At 46.8% G+C, this 16,732-nt stretch overlaps 1 protein-coding gene across 1 annotated transcript; it reads right to left on the bottom strand.

Moving 5' to 3' along the window:
- Positions 1–1,573: 1,573 nt before the first annotated feature.
- Positions 1,574–15,586, bottom strand: LOC137164998 (olfactory receptor 52P1-like). The gene is made up of 2 exons (XM_067566067.1): positions 15,469–15,586; positions 1,574–2,556 (listed from the first exon to the last, which is right to left on the bottom strand). The coding sequence occupies exons 1-2, from the start codon at positions 15,584–15,586 to the stop codon at positions 1,574–1,576; spliced, it is 1,101 nt and encodes a 366-aa protein (XP_067422168.1).
- Positions 15,587–16,732: the final 1,146 nt, after the last annotated feature.

The following is a 16,732-nucleotide window of genomic DNA, read 5'->3' as shown; positions in this document are numbered from 1 at the left end:
GTCAGCATGGATTTATCAAGAACAAATCATGTCAAACCAACCACATAGCTTTCTTTGACAGGGTAACCAGCCTTGTGGATGGGGGGAGGCGGTAGATGTGGTATATCTTGACTTTAGTAAGGCTTTTGATACTGTCACACATGATCTTCTCTTAATGAAACTAAGGAAATACAACCTAGGTGGAGCTACTATAAGGTGGTTGCAAACCTGGTTGGAAACTGTTACCAGTGAGTAGTTATCAATGTTTCACAGTCATGCAACCAGGACAAACTTGAGTGGTGTTGCAAAACCATGCACCCATTGGCAACCCCATTCACTCATGGGGTCACAAAGCCACCCACTCAAACGTGGCCTGCTGACTTTCCTCGGCTTTAATTATATAAACAGTGCTACAATTCCTGAGCACAGAGAACAGGTACAATGAGCACAGAAGGAATGCAGGCCAGACATGGGCTGCTTTGAGACCTGGGGCTCCAATCAAGATGAAGCTGGAAGCACTGAAGCTGCCATTGTTGGAAGCTGACATGGGTGGAGTGTGATGCTATTGTTCAGCTGCCTTTACAGAATCATGGAATGAAAACTATTGTAATTATCGGCATCAGACTGAGTGTTATCAGAATCAGTGCCTCAGTTTCTCCAGGGGGTTTATAGTCTGCAAATATTTCCCAGTACATTGCATCAGTACTGGCAGCTGTAGGCCCTCATATTGGAACAACAGACAGCCAAATGTCAGGAGTGTTGCTATTTGGATGCCTGAAAGACGTGATCTTACGGTCTCCCTTGGCCCACTCCTCAGAGTATCTGAGCACCTTGAACGTATTCATCTTCCTACCACCTCTGTGAGGCAGGGCAGGGCTATTATCTGCTTGTGCATAGGCTCAGAAACACTCTGGGGCTTGCCCACAATCACACAGGGCAAGGGAATCAAACCCAGCTCTCCTGAGCAGGAGAGCAGTGCCCAAACAACAGGACCAATCGCCCAGCTGCACCGGCTGGATTCTCTGCTGCCCCAGAGCTGCCCCACTGCAACTTGAGACCATTGTTCCTAGTTCTGCCATCTGCTACCACGGAGAACAGCCTAGATCCATCCTCCCTGGAACCCCCTTTCAGATAATTGAAAATAATTAATAATTAATAATTGAATAATGAATAATTGAATAATGAATAATTGAATAATAATTGAATAATTGAATTCAATTGAGTTGAATTGAATATTCAATTGACTAATTGAATAATTGAATAATTAATAATTGAAAATAATATTGATGGAAAATAGGGCTGAGACCATATGAGATGCCACCCGTGCTGGTGGTCAGGAAGTCATGGAAAGGCCGAGTGACAGGGTGTGTGGGGGTGGGGGATGATGGGTGACGATGCTGAAAGAGATCAGGTGATGGTCGGAGAAGACACTGCTTGGTGGTGGTGTGATAAGACATTAGTTCTGAGGGACTTCTCAGAATGTGAACTTTCAGAAGGCTGAGCTCAGTCAAATAGGGGCAAAACACCCTTGATTAATGAAGATACATCCTTTCCCCCTCCTGTCAAGCAGGTTTAAAGTCAGTGGCCCCGGCGATCACACTCTGCAGGTGTATTTTCCCACTTTGTCACGAAGCTCTTTGATTTTGATCCCATAAATGATAGGGTTGAGCATGGGGGGCACAAGGAGATAGAGGTTGGCCAAGAGAATGTGAACATGGGCAGCGTTGCCCTGACCGAACCTGAGTGTCAGGGCAGAGAAGAGGCTGGTAGTACAAGGCATCAGTATCACACAGATGTGGGGTGTGCAGGTGTTGAGGGCTTTTCGTTTGGCTTTTTTGGAGGAGATCCTGAGGACGACCCTGATGATCAGTCCGTAGGACAGGCCAATGAGTATCAGGTCTGACCCGATGATCACTAATAATATCACCAGGCTGTACATCCTGTTGACAGTGGTGTCCCCACATGACATCTTCACCACAGCGATGTGCTTGCAGTACGTGTGGGGGATAACGCGGTTGGCACAGAATGGCAGCCTCCACAGTAACAGGGGCAATGGCAGAACCAAGAGCACAGATCCTATCAAACCCACTATCCCTAACTTAGCGATTCGTGCATTGGTGAGGATGCTGATGTATCTCAGAGGGTCACATATGGCGACATAACGATCGAAGGCCATTATCACGAGGACGGCTGATTGCGTAGCACCAAGCACGTAAAGGAAGAAAATCTGGGTGAGGCAGCCATCCACAGTGATTCCTTTGGAACGGAACCAAAATATGCTCAGTGCCTTTGGTGTGATGCAGGTCGACTGGCCAATGTCTGTGAGCGCCAGCATGCAGAGCAGCAGGAACATGGGCTTGTGCAGGGTCTGCTCTTTGCCAACAACAAACAGAACCGTGAAATTTCCCAATAGGCTGATGATGTAGAACACAGAGAAAGGGATGGAAATCCAGATGTAGGCAGTTTCCAGCCCCGGGATGCCATTAAGGATGAATGTTGATGGGTCAGAGGGGGTGAGGTTGAAAGCTTCCATGAGAGTGTCAAGGCACCGATCAGGTTCAGAAATGCTCAGGGTGCCTGTGAAGGGTGAGAATCACAGCGAGGAGAGTTAGGCACTTGGTAACAAATAGCACAGTAAATATTTTACAGTTACTAACAATCTAGAAAGGTGGGTGAGCAGTGAGGTGGCAACATTATTCCCCTCTATTTGCCACTGGTGAGGTCACATTTGGAGTATTGTTTCCAGTTTTGAGCCCCCCATTAAAGGAAGGATGTGAACAAATTGAAGAGAGGGGATTTGATGGCAGCCTTCAACTGACTGAAGGGGGGCTCCTGAAAAGATAGACCTAGGCTGCTCTCAATTATAGTAGATGACAGAACAAGGAGCAATGGTTTCAAGTTGCAGTGGGGGAGGTCTAGGTTGGATATTAGGACAACATTTTTCACTAGGAGGGTGGTGAAGCACTGGAACAGGTTACCTTGTGTGATGGTGGAATCTCCACCCTTAGAGATTTTTAAGGCCTGGCTTGACAAAGGCCTGGCTGGGATAATTTAATTGGGGTTGGTCCTGCTTTGAGAAGGGGTTGGACTAGATGACCTCCTGAGTTCCCTTCCATCCCTAATTTTCTATGATTCTGTAATTTGCAGATGGCACCAAATTATTTAGGCCATAGTCCAGTCAAGAGATGTCCTCAGAAGGAGCTAACGAAGCATAGTAATAACTCAATAGGTGCAATGTGTATGTCCATTGGGGGGAAAAAAATTATTCTGCCATGTTAACTGACAGGGATAAGCAGAGATACCTGGCAGGAACCCAGCTCCCTACCCTTCTCATGATTGAATACTGATAAAGTTTGTAGATTCCACAAACATTGGCAGATCGTAAATAATGAAGAGGACGGGTGACTGATTCACAGTGATCTGGAGTGGTTGGTAAACTGGGTTGAAGCAAACAATATGTGTTCTAATATAGCTCTGTAGATGTATGTGTCTATGAACAAAGAAGGAAGACGATATTTACACAAAGGGGGACTCTCATAGGAACAGTGACTCTGAGCAGGATTTTGGGAGTGTGAAGGAATAATTAGCTAAACACGAGCTCCCTGTGTGAACCTATGGCCAAAAGAGCTAAAGTGATCCTGGGATGATAAACAGGGGAATCTCACTCTGAGATAGAGAAGTTGTTTTACCTCTTTCCTTGGCACTGGTGCAACTGCTGCTGGACTAATGTGTTGAGTTCTGGTGTCCACAATTAAAGTTGGATGTTGATACACTGAAGAGGGGTCAGAGAAGAGCCAGAAGAATCTGTAAAGATTAGAAATCCTGCCTAACAGTGATAGACTAAATAGATTGAGCTCTTTGAGTCTAAGAGAGATGGTTTAGGGGTGACTTGATCACAGTCTACAAATACCCACATAGGTAAGCAATATTGAAGAATGAGGTTTTCAGGCTAGCCTAGAAAGGTCTAACACCATCCAGTGCCTGGAAGTTGAAGTTAGACAAATTCTGACTATAAATAAGGTTTAAAAAGTTTTTTAAACACAGAGAGTCATTAACTATTAGAGCAATTTACCAAGGGTCATGGCAGATTTTCCGTCACTCAGAATTTCTAAACCAATTTTGGATGTTTCTCTATAAGCTCTGCTCTAGGAATTCCTTTGAGCAGGTCTCTGGCTGTGCGATACAGGAGATCAGACCAGATGATCACAGTGGTGCCTTCTGCCCTGGGAAATTGGGAACACGTGCCTGCAGCACATACAGGAGTCAGCTGGAGGCATTTTGCCTGCAAGCTGGTTCCTGACTTTACTGAAGGCATTTCTTTTCCTCATGACAGTGCTGAATTTAACCCCAGGAGGAAAAAGTCTCATGTGACTTTGGAGCCTTGAAAACAATACTCTGGAGTCTTTTTCACAGGGCTGAGGGATCCCGTGAGACACGGCATGGATGAATATTTCAGATGAGAAAAATACTAACGTGACCCCATAAAACCTCTGCCCTGAGGAATGTATGTAAAACTGTCCCATTAATGGCCAGCAGAGCTGGCTAACAAATGATCCCAGAGAGTGCCGGGTTTAGCGTCTGTGTCCCAGTGGCTCACTGTGTCAGCCAACGGCCAGGGGCTGCTGCAGGTGGCAGCTGTATTTAGCTAACACTGACATGACCCAGAATTCCCAGCTCTCATTATATCCTGTGCACACTTCTCAGCTTGCTCGTTGTTGCTGTGTAGCAGATCCCAAAGCCCCACGTGGTGTGTGTGGGAGCAACAAGAGCAGCAGCACAGCACAGGTGCCTTGGCATCTGTCACTGTGTGTGTGACGTTCTCACCAGAGAGAAACCGTCACTGATCTCCCTGCAGAGGAAGAGTTGTGGGGAGCTTGGGGCGGTTTGGAGGCTATGGGGGCCACACGTAACTGGGAAGACTGGAGACAGTCGCTCAGCGTAGTGTTGGAATCGAGGCAGCCTACAAGGGGGAAGGAGATTATAGACAGGGTCAGATCCAATGGGAGACAGAAGCAGCTGAGGATCAAAGATCAATGGTTCTTTCCACTGGGGAAATGCCTGAAGTTGCATAATTAACATTCAACAAATGTTAAAAAAAAAAATTGAAAAAAAAATGAGTAAAAGTTGTGACATCCAGGCTGCAAATCTCTGTCTCGCCAGGCGAAAGAGGCCCTGAGACCTGCCCAGACACACTTGGGGCTGGAACAGCTCCCAGCACTGGCCTGGGACCAACAATCAGAAGAAAAATTGAATTTCAGCAATCCTGCCCACCTGTCCTTCTACACCTCCCTAATCACTCCCACAGCCCTTTGCCCTGCCGCACAGTGATCTCACTCATCCAGGACCAACACCCGGTGCTGGACACATATCATAGATCATAGAAATAACAGCACAGCCTGGGTTAAACTCCATGTCTGGGTGAGCTGCGGAAAGGAGGGATGAAGCAGCTCAGCGTGTGCAGGGAAGAGGAGAGGGACAGACCCGAGGGTCAGGGAGAAAGGGCATGGTGACTAACTCTTCCTCAAAACGACAGAAAACTTTAGCACATTCCCGCCAATTGGAAACCCAGACAAAACTTTCTTAGTTCGCTTTTCCATGTTGGCAATTGCTGAAGTTGTCACGTGGCTGTTGTAGGACTGGCCACAGGAGCAGTGATGCGCTGGATGGGGAAGTGGTCAGAGACAATCTAATGCAGTGTGTCCACATTACATGACAGTCTGAGACATCTCCTTGTCCTAGGAGATTGCAGGAGGCCTAGTTACACCTCTTTTGTGTGTGAATTTGGCAGTATGTCCATTCCTTTTTCGCCCTGTTTCAGGACTCCGTGCCACTGCAATCTGGATACTGCACGTCCCGCCCCACACACACACAGTGTGTGTGCATGGTTCTCCCGCAGTGAGATTTCCAGCACTGCCTGTTTTCCTCTAAGTCAGAAACATGCTTTTATTTTTGCTGTATATTGGTGCTTCTTATCCTCTAAGGAACTAGAGAGTCAGGGGAACAGACAGAGCAGACTCCCCCCCGACAAAATTTTTACTCTAATTGTTTTGAACCTCTAAGCTGTGAATTTTAGATTTCAGCTCCTATACTCTCAGTTCTTCTCTGGTCCAGATGAGCTCACCCATCCTTAGAGGCCGCAGAACGACTCCAGTAGGAGTCACTGCAGGCTCATGACCGGAGAAAATCAGGCCATTTATTTAAGTCCCTAAATGTGGATTTGGGGTGAAATCCTGGCCCTGATGGGAGTTTTGCCATTGATCTGAATGGGACCAAGATTTCACCCTTAGAGTGGAACTTTAGGCTCCCTGCTGTAACGATCCTGGCTTCAGGTCCTGCAGCAGCGAGAGCTATTCTGTTAAGGTGCTTAAAGAGTCTGAAGGAAGACCCCCAGTTTACGTGGCTTCCTGAGACCAAGCATAAAAGATGGGAATTTCAAAACACAGGGGCGCTGATTTTGCTCTCAGTGATGCCAGTGTCAATCTGGAGTGAGCCACTGAAGGCAGAATGTGAGAGCAGAATCTGGCCAGTCTGTAAAGCCCTGTGTGACTCATTTGTGTTGTGAAATCTCAGCTATCACACGTATCCACTGCAGAAGCTTTGGCTACATGTATTAACCTGGCAGTGAAGTTGCTGAAATTGGAAAACTTGAGAGAACCTGAAAAAAACCACACAGACCAAAAAAAGGGAAGATACTAAGTCAGTTAGAAGGAAACTGTAAGAGACAAGGAAATGATCTTAAAAGAAATATTTGTCCAAATGACTTACAATAAATCTTTAGCTCCCTATTTAAATCCCATGCAGTTTCTGACAATACTAAACATTCCCAGTCTACATGCTTTAGTATTCCTGCCCAGATTGTTCTTCCTTTGAACTCTTCCTGACCTTTAGCACTAAGTTTATTGGAAAAACAGTCAACTCACCGAAATCCCTGCAACAGAGAGGAAAGCTCCGTACTGCGACCTGAAAATCAGTGTACGAATCTCACGTCTGAAAGTCACAGTGCTGGACAGGGACCTTTATGAAGCCCATGTGCAGTCCCTGTGGAGTCTCAGGCTGGGAGGATTCCCTGCGCTACGTAAGCAGTGGGAAGAGCCGAAAAGAGACCCTGGAGAATTTTAGTGTAAGAGCCTCCCCTGGGAGTGATGAAATGATTCACCGATAACAGAGGCTCAGATTGTCAGAGCACTGAGACTTGCAGACTTGCTAGAAGAGTTCCAGAGGGGTAGCCGTGTTAGTCTGAATACAGCAAAAACAACTTGAGTTCTGTAGCACTTTAAAGACTAACAATTTTAATTTCAGTAGGTATAAACTTTTGTGAGACTCAGCTCACTTCCTCAGATGCAGTTGGTAGAAATGATACAGCAGAAAAGGAAACATAGATAATATATGCCCTTGGATATGTAAATGTTGCCTTCTATACATTTTCTATGTTTCCTATTTAAAGTGTACAGAACTCAAGTTGTTTAGACTTGCTAGAGTTGTCCTGCACTGCTAAAACCCCAGAGAGAAAAGAAGAGCCAAGGGTTAGACGTGCTCATTTATCTATCAGCATTTCTGTGCTGCTGCTCATTGTCAGATAATCTGAGCATCTGCTGCTACTCTTGGCTGACGAAGGAAAATAATTGTTTGATTGACCACAGTTACTCCATTTTAGTTGTTTTAGTGTTCTGCTTTCTGTTGAAATCACCCACCCCCTCCTTTTCCTGTGTTTATGGTGCTTATCTCTGCCAAGGTCAGAGAGAAAGATTAACAGGAGAAATGAGGAGTCAGCCTATAGTAGTTTTTGCTTTCTCTTCAGTCTTGGGAAATAGACTAGACAATTTTGATAGATAAGTTGAAATCTTCTGCCCTTATCTTTTATGTTATGCATACTCATTATATTTAGAAGATGTAGAAAGTGTAAGCCAATAGTAATATAATAATAATTTGAGTGTACCAATGAGCATTAAGAATTTATGCATATGTAATTTTATGTTTATGTTTGTGTTTGTATAAATATGCAAAAGAGCATGCCTTCGGAGTCTCACACTGACCACTTGCTGGGAAGTGTCTGACCTCTGCAGAAATAAAAACTTGGAGACTGCCCAACTACCTGCGTGGATCTCTTTTCTATCTGGTGCAGGGCTAACGAACCTCATTTGGAATCTTTTTCCAACAATGTCCAATCTTTCTAAATAGTCTTGGACCTGTTCCTTCAGCACTGCGGGATGTTCACCTCCTTCCCATACTGTGCCGCCCAGTGCAGCAGTCTGGGAGCTGTCCTTGTCTGTGAAGACAGAGGCAAAAAAGGCATTGAGTACCTCAGCTTTCTCCACATCCGCTGTCACTAGGTTGCCTCCCCCATTCTGTAAGAGGCCCACACTTTCCCTAATCTTCCTCTTGTTGGTAACATACCTGAAGAAACCCTTCTTGTTCCCCTTCACGTCCTTTGCTAGCTGCAACTCCAGTTGTGCTTTGGCCTTCCTGATTTCATTCTTGCACGTTTGAGCAGTATTTTTATAAGCCTCCCTAGTCATCTGACCAAGCTTCCTCTTTTTGTAAGCTTCTTTTTTGTGTTTAAGTTCACCAAAGACTTCTTTGTTAAGCCAAGCTGGACGCCTACCATATTCGCTATTCTTTCTGCACATCGGGATGGTTTGTTCCTGTGCCCTCAATAAGGTTTCTTTAAAATACAGCCAGTTCTCTTAGATTCCTTTCCCCCTCATATTAGCCTCCCAGGGGATCCTGCCCATCAGCTCCCTGAGGGAGTCAAAGTCAGCTTTTCTGAAGTCCATAGTCTGTATCCTGCTGTTCTCCTTTCTTCCTTTTGTCAGGTTCCTGAACTCAACCATCTCATGGTCACTGCTGTCCAGGTTACCATCCACTTCTACTTCCCTTACCAAATCTTCCCGATTAGTGAGGCATGATTTACCTTTACATAAACTATGTTGACTCATCTTCAAGATATTGTGCTGCTTTGTGTGTCTGATAATTCTGTTCTTTACTATAGTTTCAAACAATTTGCCTGGTACCAAAGTTGGGCTTTGTGGTATGTAATTGCCAGGATCGCCTCTGGAGCATTTTTAAAAATTGCCATCACATTAACTATCCCCAAGTCATCTGCTACGAAAGCTGATTTAAAGGATAGTTTGAGTGAAACTTCGGAACTCTTGGGTTAAGCCCTGGATGAGGGATCCCTGGGCTTGAGTCTCCTGGCATGACTCCTGTTTGTGCGACCTTCATTCACACATGCAGCTGAATACTTTCTGAAGCAAAGCCCATTAAGTAGTAAAGTTACTGTTCCTTCCTGTAAAGATAACAACAACTCTGTGGCTGGCTTTCCATAGACATGCGTGGGATGAAAGTTTGGTTTGTAATAATTGTGTTATGATGAAAAGTTTTGGCATAACATTTATAGAACTATCTTTTAGGACACACAAGTAAACCTGTTCTTTCCCCTCTGATCTTCTTTTAGGTAGGATTTTTCAGGTTAGAGGGGGACCAAATATGTAGTGTTCGTCATCTGGATTTCTGGAGAACTTGAAAAGATTGCAGCCTCTCAGCCGTCATTCAATCGCTTGTCATCAAAGAATTGCCTGGGATATCCTATGCAACTACTAGCTCCTCTATCCTGTAGCCTTTATACAGCTGACGGGTTCATTTCCAGATGGCTAAAAAGTTTCAAATGATGGTGTGAATAAAACACAGTCTGCAGATCTCGAGGGGTCCGAGTATCGCAGGTTGAAAACTACTGGTCTAGGACAGAGTAACCCCAGCCCCTGTTTTAGTGCTACAATGGGTTAAATATTGGGATATGACCAGTATGGCTAGTCTTAGTTTATAAAGACTTAGTTTATAAAGACTTAGTTTATAAAGACGTCAGGTTCTCCAGCTAATGGCCCGAATCAGCCTGAGAGGGCACACAGAGCTGACATCTATCAAAGGCACTGAGCTATGGCCCCAATTACCGTAGCATGCGAGCTCCTCACAGCCTTTAACCTGTTTACAACACAACACCCTGTGCAGTCAGGAAGTGCTATTTACACCACTGTACAAATTCAGAAATGCACAGTGCCCACGGCCAGACAGCAGCGTTGTGAGGGTCTGGTCTGACAGCCTGTATAGCACCAGCCAGAGAACGGCCCCAAAATAATGCCTAGAGCAGAGCTTTTAGATGCACACCTTTGCATTTAGCTGGATTGAAACGCATATTAGGGAGGCACAGAGGGACGGAGTGAGATGCCCAAGGTCACAAAAGAAGGTTGTGGAAGAGAATGGAAGGGAAGCCAGTTCTTCAGAGTCTCAGGCGAGCACTATAACCACTGACCTATCCTTCATCTCTAGAGGCTGTGTGACACAGAATGGGCTAAAGTGACCCATAGGAACACAGGGCTGGAAGGGACCTTCTGGGTCAGGCAGACTGGTCCCCGGCTATGGCAGACGACCCCAGCATATCCCCCAGGGCAGAAACATGCCAAGGCCCATCTTAAAACTAGTTGGGTTTATTGCCCCCCACTGTTCCTTCAATAGCTCTTCTTCCTCCCTGGTGTTTGCCCCGAGGTATTTACAGAGCAATCCAGCCCCCACTCAGCCTGCGTTTTGTTCAGCTAAAGCAGCCAAACCTTCTCTGCACTTGGGCCAGTCCGAATTCATCTTTCTTGAATATCAGTGACCAGATTTGCGCAGAGTTTTCCACAGCAGGGCTCACGTGTGCCTTGTATCATTCTATTAATACTTCCCTGTCTCACCTGATACATTCTAGGAGCTCGTTTGCCTTGTTCACAGCCACATCACATTGGTGGCTCACAGTCATCCTGGCACTGAGTAACACACCTAGCTCTTTCTCCTCCTCTGTCCTTTCCAACTTACCCTGGGCTGTATGAACAGAGGTGTAGTGAGTAGAAGTAGGAAGGTGATTGTTGGGTTCCAATGCTGATAGCAGAGGACGAGGGAGGATTCCACTGCTGATGGCAGAGGATGCGGGACGGATAAAGCACAACAACCAATATGATTGCAAGCAGAATCGTTTATTCCATCTTGTTCTCCAGCTTATATACCTTTTTATCATCTTTGCATACAATGGTCACACAATTGCTGATTGGCTATTATATGATTTCACCTACTTCACACGGGAACAGCTTACATATTACTGGTAGCTTCTTAGCTCACACAACTATCTTGTTTACGACCTTGAATACTTTCTACTATCTAGTGGATGGCGGCCAAGTCCCGGGAACTCGCCGCCAGTGAGGCGCCTGAGTGAAAGTGGCCACCTTCCAGCTCCCTGTAGGCAGCCTCACTTGACCCGGTGTCCAGCACCAGGCCTGCTGTAAGTGTCCACTAGGTAGCCATCAGGTCAGGGTACGAATGATACACTCCCACAGGTGATTTCACTTCTGTAGATGGCATTGGTGAAACCAATGTTGGAATACTGCATCCAGTTCTGGTGCCTACAATTTTTTAAAGAATTTTGAAAGATTGGAGACTGTGCAGGAAGAGCAACAAAAGTTTTTGAGGGACTGGAGAAAATGCCTAACTGGGGCAGCCTTCAGGAGCAGAACATGCATATCTTATCCAAAGAAAGACTGAGCACTGACTTGATTACAGCATTCAAGCACCTTCACAGGGACAAAATACCAGGGCCTAAAGGGCTCTTTAATCTAGCAGGGAAAGTTATCTGAAGAACCAGTGACTGGAATATTAAATTTGGAAATTAATCGCACATTTTGGGTGATTAACCAACCAAACAAACTCAGAAGGGAAATGGTGACTTCTCCTGATATCTCCAAATCAAGTCTGGATGCCTTCCTGGAAGATGTGCTTTACAGATGAATACAAGATGGACAGCAGCCAATAGGCTCAACAGAGGGGTAAATGGGTGAATTCTGCAGCCTCTGATATACAGGAGGTCAGACTAGACTATCCTTAAGAAGCCTCAATTCCCCAAAGCATAAATCCTCAGGAACTCTGCTAGCCCCACACAGTATCCTGATTAGCTAACAAAAGAGGCATAGCTACAACGTCAAGGTGAAGACTATTTCTTTCTGCTTTCCTTGTCCATTCAGGTCCTTGCTCTATTTTCTGAATCCCTCGTAGTGGGGTCTTGGTTAACCTGAGGCCCCCTGGTCCTAAAGTCCCTCTTTGTCCACCAGCCTCTTTGAATATATACATGTGTATAGATATATGACATGTGATATTCCTAATATTACACCCTCTTTCCAAAGGAGTCACTTGTCTCCAAGCTGTGCACAATATGCTTTCCTATCCTATCATCTAACATATCATAATTAATCCATAATTTGGAAGAGAACTAAGGGATGGGCTGATAATCACCTTTTCATTAACTACTCACCCGGGCACCTGATGTCATGTTCCTCTACAGGGTTAGCTGACACAGGTCACTTAGTCCCAGATTGACCATTACCCACCTCCACGTGTACACACTAGGCAAACTGGCCATTGGCTGACAATCACCACTGGTCTTCCACATCAGCACAGCTGTGTATGTCGGGCTGGCACAAACATGCAGGGCTCATGTCAGTGCCAAGTGAGAGTTTGGCCTTTTCAGTGATTTTCCACTGTCTAGTACTAAGAGGCCCTGCTCCCAGAATCCTCTAGCACTCAGGCTCACCAAACTTGTCCATTGCAATACTGTATAGTGGTTCAGCACCATCACAACAATCACTACAGGCTAAGTTAGACAGGCTTTGCTCTGGAGATACAGGAACAGAACCGGCCTAAGGGATGTGAAGGACCTTGTGGGAACCAGCCTGGTTTCCCTGTGTCTCTGAGAGAGAACCATTCCATTTGTTTGCCCCTTTCTTGAGGAAGCAGCCTTTTTTCAAAGCCTCCCTGTGTGAGCCTGGGCCCAGTCAGCATCGTGCTCAGCTCTGTCTGTGTGACAGGCCCAAGGGGTGAAGCTGACCTTTGCCCTAAGGCTGCTTTCTCCCAGCCAGGCCATGTAAGATGATGCCCCCGTGGCTGTTGCTCCATTATATGGCAGTTGGACCCATTCAGCCCCAATGGCTTGAGAACACCAGTCTGGTGCGTGGCCTGAAACCCTTGGCTTCCCCCTGACACTCCAATCCTCCTCTCAGAGATCCAGCACCTAAATCTCACTGTGGGGAGCAGATCAACAGTCACCGCAGATCACCCCCACGTCTGGCTAGACACCCAGGGACTGGAGTCATGGGATTACCAGAAACCAGCTGTCACAGGAGGCTGTGGTAAGGCTGCCTCTGACAACAAAATGCCAGGGGTGTTGCTTTTTGGATCCCTGAGAGACCTGATCTTAGGCTCTCCTCGGCTGAACATCTGGGCACCTTAAACGTATTCATCCTCCTACCACCACTGTGAGGCAAAGCAGGGGAGGGCAGGGCTATTATCTGCTTGTGTGCCGGCTCAGGGACAGTCGGGGGCTTGTCCATGGTCATACAGGGCAAGGGAATGAACCTGACTCTCCTGACATGCAGAGCAGAGCCCAAACCACAGGACCAACATCCCAGCTGGACCAGCTCGATTCTTGCTGCCCCAGAGCTGCCCCTGCACTGTGGAGAGCAGTGATAGCAAGAAGCCAGTTACAGGGCTTTGATTCTCTGTCCAGTTCCCTACCATCCCTCTTTAAAATGTGTCCATTTGCACTAGGTAGCATTTGTGTCCATTTTGCACAGGTTTATAAGACAACACAAGGTGTGTGGCTGTGGAAGAGTCAGGCCCATCATCCAATGGGATTCTGTGTCCCAGATAAATGAGACAAACAAAGCAAGGATTTTCCAAAGAGGTTAACGCTGAATGTCTACTGGTTGCCGTATTCAGAGCCCAGCTGCTGTGCGCTTCACACTATTCAACTGCACTGACTTGTGTCAAACTCATGTGCAGAAATTGTGAGTGAAGTTAAACAGCTGCCACAGGCTGAATGGCTGCTCGTTGCCACAGACAATAAAGTTATTCCTTATATAGTTGCTATGACTCTGACTGGCCATTTGCCTCACGTCTCGTATCAAACTCACGTACCTGTGTATAGAGAGGCAGTGTGACCTAGCGGATAGAGCAGTGAACAAGTCCATGGGTTCTAATCCCAGCTCTGCCGTTGGCCTGTGGGATAACTGTAACTAAGTCATTTCATGTCCCTCTGTCTCAGTTCCTTATTAGCTATCTCTTTACTCATGATTCCCAAAATTCTGTTAGATTTCTTTGACTCTTGCTGCATGTTCAGTGGATGTTTTCAGAGAACTTTCCACAGTGAATCCAAGATCTCTTGCTTGGGTGGTAACAGCAAATTTAGGACCCCATTATTTTATATGCAGAATTGGGATTATGTTTTCCAATGTTCATTACTTTGCATTTATCAAAATTCAATTTCATCTGCCATATTGTTGCCGAGTCACCCAGTTTTGTGAGATCCCTTTGTAATTCTTCGCAGTCTGCTTTGTACTTAGCTATCTTGAGTAATTTTGTGTCATTTTTGTATCATCCTTTTTCCAGATCATTTATGAATATGTTGAACAATACTGGTCCCAGTACAGACCCCTGCTATTCATCTCTCTCCATTCTGAAAACTGACCGTTTATTCCTACCCTTTCTTTGCTAACTTTTAACTGGTTGCTGATCCAGGAGAGGATCTTCCTTCTTATCCCATGACAGCTTACTTTGCTTAAGAGACTTTGGTGAGTGACCTTGTCAAGGGCTTTCTGGAAATCTAAGTACACTATATCCACTGCATCCCCCTAGTCCACATGCTTGTTGACCCCCCCTCAAAGAATTATTGTAGGTTGGTGAGGCATGATTTCCCTTTACGAAAGCCATGTTGATTCATCCCCAAGAAATCATGTTCTTCCATGTGTCTGAATATTCTGTTCTTTACAATAGTTTCAACCTATTTGCCTGGTACTGAAGTTAGGCTTACTGACCTGTAATTGCAGGGATCGCCTTTGTTAAAAACTGGCATCACATTAGCTAGTACAGAAGCTGATTAAACTGATACATTACATACCAGTTAGTAGTTCTGCAATTTCACATGCGATTAAATTTAGAACCCTTGGGTGAATCCCATCTGATTCTGGAGACTTATTACAGTTTATTGGAGGGCTGTTGGATCCGGCTTGGTCGCTGTGGCCCTTCCTCGGGTCCAGACTCCAGGGAAGGCCACAGCGCCTTCCTAAATGGGGAATAGCATCTCCGTATGAGTTGTAGTCCGGCCCTCAGGCCGGGCGGGCGAGCAAGCAGTCAATTGCCCTGGCCCTCAGGACAGGTGGGCGAGTAAGCAATGGGTCCGCTTCCTGGGGCGGTAGGGAGGAAGAGGCTTTCCCAGGATGGCTAGGGAAGGGGGGAAGGGAGACGCAGGCCCACCCATCTCCACTGCGTCCCAGCCCAGAGCCCTAGCAGTGGCAAAGGCGTTTGCCACTGAGTTGGCAGGGCTCCCGCCGCAACATGCCGACAGCGTCCTTGCCCCAGACTCATCCACTGTCTATGGCTGTCCCTGGGCGACTTCCTCCCCATATCCCCAGGTACCTGTCTCATCAGGGTCCTCGGGGTTGTTGTGATACGCGTTCCAAGGTAGGCCCGCCAGTCCCTCCTCATCCACAGGTGGCAGGGCAGGGAGCTCCTCAGCGAGGGGCAGCTCCTCCATGTCACAAGGCTCTGAGGATGGCTTGGCATCAGGCAGCTCATCCAGGTCTTGTTCTGTCTCTGGGGGCTTGGCATCAGGCAGCTCCTCCAAGTCCCATCCAGCCTCGGGGGGTATCTCCCATCCGGGTTGATCAGGGATCTCGGTCCAGTCCTAGGGATCTGGTTGCTCGGTCCAGTCACCGTGGCCTGGTCCAGCTACCCATAGGCCCTACCCAGTCCCCAGGCCCTGAGGCAGGATCGGGGTCTCTGCTCTGGGAGGCGAGCATCCCGGGGGTCGGCTTGGCTCCACTCCGGCCTAGGCCTCAGCCAGTGAGGCAGCACATCTGCCTCCGGCAGCAGTAGCCTCCAGACTGAGCTCTGGGGCCTGTCTTTCATACTGCCCCTTCCTGTAGGAGCTCCGCCCCGCTTTTGCTGATTGGGTTGGCCAGGTGGTCCTATCACAGCCCGACCTCTCTGTTGCTGGGCAGACTGGCCTGCTGGGCCTGTTTCGGTCCACCCCAGTCGCTGCGGCCCTTCCTCAGGTCCATGCTCCGGGGAAGGCCACAGCGCCTCCCTACACAGTTCAATTTATGAATCTCCTGATGACACATGCTAAATAAGAACTAGGTTTTATTATTAAGCCCTGGATGAGGGATCCCTGTATATTCAACTGCTGGGTGCCATCCCATCCCAGGTCCTTCTAGCTGGGGCACGGCTTTGATGCTGATAAATGCACCAGATACCAGTTCCAGGTGCCTAGTTTAGCCGGTAAGTGCCCAGCAATCATGTCCGGCTCTGTGTGCTTCACATTACCAGGAAGACTCCCGGTCTTGGCAAAGATTGAAAAATAATAAATTCTGCTCTAAACCCAGAACCCAGGACAATTGAGTGAGTTTGATCTTTTCATATTTTATTTAAACTATGCATAATTAACTCATGGAAACCACAGCCAACAACTGCTGTGGTTTAGGAGATTGGGAGGATTCAACAAAATAATGGATGTTTTTATGTCTGAGAGGAACACGCACAGCTGTGTGCAACAGGAGCACATAAAGGAGAAGAGTGATGATCTCTTTTACTTCCGGGTTATAACCTTCTGCTCCCATACTGTGGCTCGGGAAAGGAAGGAGGGGCTTGTGGGTAAGGCAGGGCACCAGGATTTAGGCAA

The sequence above is a fragment of the Emydura macquarii genome, unplaced genomic scaffold (assembly GCF_026122565.2).
Source record: "Emydura macquarii macquarii isolate MOO-44397 ecotype Brisbane River unplaced genomic scaffold, CSIRO-AGI_Emac_v2 contig_2720, whole genome shotgun sequence".
Classification (NCBI taxonomy): domain Eukaryota; kingdom Metazoa; phylum Chordata; order Testudines; family Chelidae; genus Emydura; species Emydura macquarii.
Note: the sequence above shows the minus strand (reverse complement) of the source record. Positions and strands in the feature narration are given on the sequence as shown.